The 4,542-nt window shown below is 39.3% G+C and overlaps 1 protein-coding gene across 1 annotated transcript; it reads right to left on the bottom strand.

Annotated features, from left to right (window-relative positions):
• Positions 1-822: 822 nt before the first annotated feature.
• On the bottom strand, positions 823-3,552 carry LOC112639781. Its single transcript, XM_025414871.1, has 3 exons — positions 3,478-3,552; positions 1,455-1,564; positions 823-955 (listed from the first exon to the last, which is right to left on the bottom strand). The coding sequence occupies exons 1-3, from the start codon at positions 3,550-3,552 to the stop codon at positions 823-825; spliced, it is 318 nt and encodes a 105-aa protein (XP_025270656.1).
• Positions 3,553-4,542: the final 990 nt, after the last annotated feature.

Genomic DNA, 4,542 nt, shown 5'->3' with positions numbered 1-4,542 from the left:
TTCTTAATTTCATGAAACTTATTTTACTGTAATTTTAATTTAATGCTTAATTATAAAAATATACGATAAAAAAAATTTATAAAAAATGCTGTATAAAATCGATCGGGAAGAATCTATTATTAAAAAAGAATATTTATTGACTTTGGAATCTATTAGAATATTATTTAAAAAAAAATATCAATCACGACTTATTAATTACTGAAAAAAGTCTTCTTCAAAAGTGGACATTTCCGATATCACGCTGCTATCCACTCGAAACAACCACCGTATTTCATTGTATTGTATGCGTCATCCATGGCAGAAACCATCGAAACTCTAACGAGATCATCAGCTCGGGCTACAACGATAGTCATCATCATCGTCGTTCCGCACCATGGGTAGACGATCGCCTACTCAACTGCACTCCGAGGGTCGGGTTGGACGATGATGATTGCGCGGGGCTTGATTTATACTTTCATTCGATTATACCGCCGCCAGACAAGACGAAAACATTCATCCTGTTTATTTCATCAGTTTTAAAGCTGCTTCTAATGAACGTCCGATAGGATTAAATTTCGTAAATAATAAATCGCGAAAGTGATGGTTGCAATTGCAGCGTGCGATCCCACCGTTCGTTATCTCATATTGACAGAAGAGACAGTGCTGCGATATAAAGGGTGAGAGAATGAGAGAATAAAGGAGAAGAGAGTGGGAAGGACAGCCGGGAGCTAATGAGCGTCCGTGAATCATTGGAGCTGCAGCTCGACGGTCATCGTATATCGGGACATCGTAACGATGATCATCGTTATCATCATCATCATCGTCTCTGTGGCCAGCAGCCACTCATTTGCTTTTCAGCGAGGGACGACGGCGTAAAAGCCACGTGATTGCAGTCGCCCGATTCGTCCAACGAATATCCATGAAGCCACACTTTCGATACCTCATCGCGTTTATTCGAATCTCTATGTATGCTGTCCTATCGTGATTGAATGTCGAAATCCGCTCGCTTAAGCGGAGTTTCGTATTTTACAGATATCTCATAGACTACAACAATGATAAAAATCGTCATTAAAGTAGCGAACATAACTTTTCTTTGAATTAACTTGGTACAAGTGTCTATAAAAAAAGAGAAGGATATGTATATTTTTAATCTCTCTCTCCCCCCCCCCTCTCCCGAAATGCACTATGTTCCGTATAATTTTGTTTATGGTACACAAAATTGCTTTACGCCGGACGGTTTTCCGAAACAGCCCAGGGGACGAAATTTTCGGACGCGAGCTAAACGGATTATTGAAATTCGAGTTAATTCGTTTATGCGTTTAAATGCGACAGCGAGCAGGCGCGTCATGCGATCCGACGCGGGAGAGCAAATCTTTTCCGGGCGTCGGCTTGCAAAAACAGCCGGTATATGTTCGCGGTAATAGCGTTATCGCGAATTTTAAAAAAGAGGGAAAGAGAGACGCAGAGAGGTCTACTCCGGTAATACACCGTGAAAGTTCGCGAGGGTGAAATAACGGGTGCCATTTCTCGAAAACGGCGCGTGGACGGCCGTCGAAAAATCCAGGAAAATTCGACGCGAAAAATCCTGTAAAATGCAACGTCCGCCAAACTGAAGAGTTAAAAGAAAATTCGATCAAGCTCGGTGGTACGCGCGCTATTTCATTTTGTTTGCAGCAATATTTCATGATCGTTAAAACACAATGTAACGATATAACTTTGTAAGTATTGTGTAATACTGTTTTTTTTTTTATTTAATAATCTTTTTGAGCAGCGCATTTTCAATCGTTTTTTTTCAAAGAGATTTTCTAATATCATGTTCCATATTAAATAAATAGTTCCATATTAAATGGTTTTTTTCTTTTTAAGTGCGTCCCTCAAGCAGTAAGAATATTTATTTATTGCAATATATTTATTTCTATCATATATAAAAATATAATTTAACTTATATAGAAAAAAATATATTTAAATACTCGGTACAAAATACGTCCAGAAGGGATTAATAGGATTTCTATCGCAACGGTCAATTGTACGTTCGCGTTTCAGCTTTTAATTTCATAAAACGAAGTCGTGAACATCGAACATTTCGAAATGGCTAATGCTTTCAAAGCATTGACGAACACGTTGAAAAATCTGGAAAATCTCGAGCCCGAAAATTCTATTGAATAAAGGGATGGGAGGGAAGGCGGGGAGGGCTACTAGCGATGGTGCTCAACGCTGGACGGTTTATAGCCATTGTGCTTTCGCCCATGGCGCAATCAAAGCGAGAATCGAATGGCGGCCCGAGTGAGCGCAATTTCACAGGGCATGAAACACTGACTTCATTATCCGGTTGTTAATCCTACGCCATGGACTCCTCTCATCTCGCTCGCTCCACCTCCCGCTGCGGTGTTAAATTCGAAATCGACGAGCCACCCGCCGATTCGAGGCTACGTATTCGAGATATTTGTCGACCGAAGACGATAGTTTTCAGATTGATCGTTAAAGTAAATTTTCGATAAGCGTGATATTAATAACATGCACATGTTTCTAAAAAATTTAGTTTGCATTTTTATAATATATATAATATTTATACAAAAAAAATGAAGTCAAATAAATATAACTATAATCAGAAAATAAATATATACTTTCGTTAAATAATCATATATTAATAATTAAAAAAGAATTATTTTGTTGTATATTAAAACTTGTGATAAAACAAATTTATTCTACAAAGTTATAAGAGTCTAGCGAATTAAAAAAATAGAATGCCTTTTAACATTATGTAAAATTTACATATATGTATAAATTTATTTCTTTACACTCCTGTATATAATCCCTTAAAGATATTTTTGTTTCAATCAGAAACAGAGTATCAAATTCAGCGCGACTCGATATATCTCTTCCTTGGCCATCAACTATCCTCGACGACACCGCCTTCAGCTAACACCTGCGACACCCGATTTATTATTCATCGTTTAATAAGACTACCGTATCCTGCGAGTATACGCGCCGACTTAGTTCGCTTATGAAAGATTCACGTGCTATCGCACGTTCACAACCATTACCTTTTACCTCGAAAAAAAGGGAATTGGATCGAGCATTCGAAAAATTTCAACTGGCTCGCCGTCCTCTTCCTTCTCTTCTTTTTCTTTATTCCCATATACATCCGCATCTATTCATTTGGTTTCGGTTGCCCGCAAAGTTGCCGCACGCAAATTGCTATTCTTTGAGAACGAAACTATATACGTGTGCGTGTACGTGATGACTTGTACGCGCGTTTCGTGCGTACCTGGACAAGAGAGAGGACCGGTATGTAGGAAGTAATAAGCGGGGTGAATAGTGGCGTATTCATAATGCAACGCTGCCCTCCCCCTCTTCTATATCATGCGTTTCCCACCGTGCACTCGATCTTTCCGTTCCTTTCCCTACTCAACGTGCTTCGACATTATCCCGGACCTCTCCAACCATCGTGCATACACCACCAACCCTTTCTAGCGTATTGCATAAGGCTGCACTTACGTGCGCATTCATCGCAGCAGTCGGATTGACCGGGTCAATGCGCTCGGCTGCGCGCGAATGATGACACGTCGCCATATTTCGGTTTTTTCTGATATCAGTTTTGCAAGAATCTTTCCGTTCATTGCCATTTCTTCGTCACTTTTACTTTCATCGATAAGAAATACGCGAATTATTGCATGTTATATTTGAAGAATACACGAGCTTGAATTCTCCTTAAGCTTTAATACGGATAAACACTGAGAAAAATAACCGGTGAAAAGGTAACGAACGGATATTATCCGACCACTTTAATAAAAAAAAAAAGAAATCGATCAGATATCCAATCAGAAAATATCAATCGATCGGATATCTGATCAGAAAGTTCAAAATTCGGAATTTTCCGATCAGATATCCGATTAAAGTGATCGGTTAATAATTGGATAATATCCGTTCGTTATCTTTTCACCGGTTATTTTTCTCAGTGAATTTATCTTTGATAATGATGTAAAAATTATAGAAATAGAATCTTATAAAATATGGAAGGATAATATTAAAACATGTACATGATTGTATGAAACAATAGCGTGCGGAAAAAGATATAGTTTGGACGACCCGGAGCAAATCTCTTCAAGGGGCAATCTACCGCTATTTGATCGCCATTAAATTATTCATTCGCGCGCCTCCTGTTCGTGCTCTTCTGAAATGTCAGCAAGGTTCAAAGCCCGGCGGCGCACGCTCATTTATGAGTAATAGAACGCATAAATCATACAGATACCGATGTTGCGACGTACCGTGTCTTAAATTTCCGATACACATCTATTTGTAATTGTTTCAACAAAGAATTGTACTTTGCTCGGTATGAGAAAAATTTAATCACGCGACATGTTATCGCGCGATTATGCCTTATATATCACCGCGTGACTCGTTACCAGGCTTACGCACGTCCCATATTCCCGAGAGCGCGGGGTGCGAATGAACGATGCTTCGAGAGTGACGAGGGTAAAACGGAAGAGGAGAGAACGTATTCAAAGAAAGACAGAATCACCCGCGGTGCGAATAAACGACGTTTCGCGAGCACGTATAATG

Source organism: Camponotus floridanus, unplaced genomic scaffold, assembly GCF_003227725.1.
Source record: "Camponotus floridanus strain SB8 unplaced genomic scaffold, Cflo_v7.5 scaffold9, whole genome shotgun sequence".
Taxonomy (NCBI): Eukaryota; Metazoa; Arthropoda; class Insecta; order Hymenoptera; family Formicidae; genus Camponotus; species Camponotus floridanus.
Note: the sequence above shows the minus strand (reverse complement) of the source record. Positions and strands in the feature narration are given on the sequence as shown.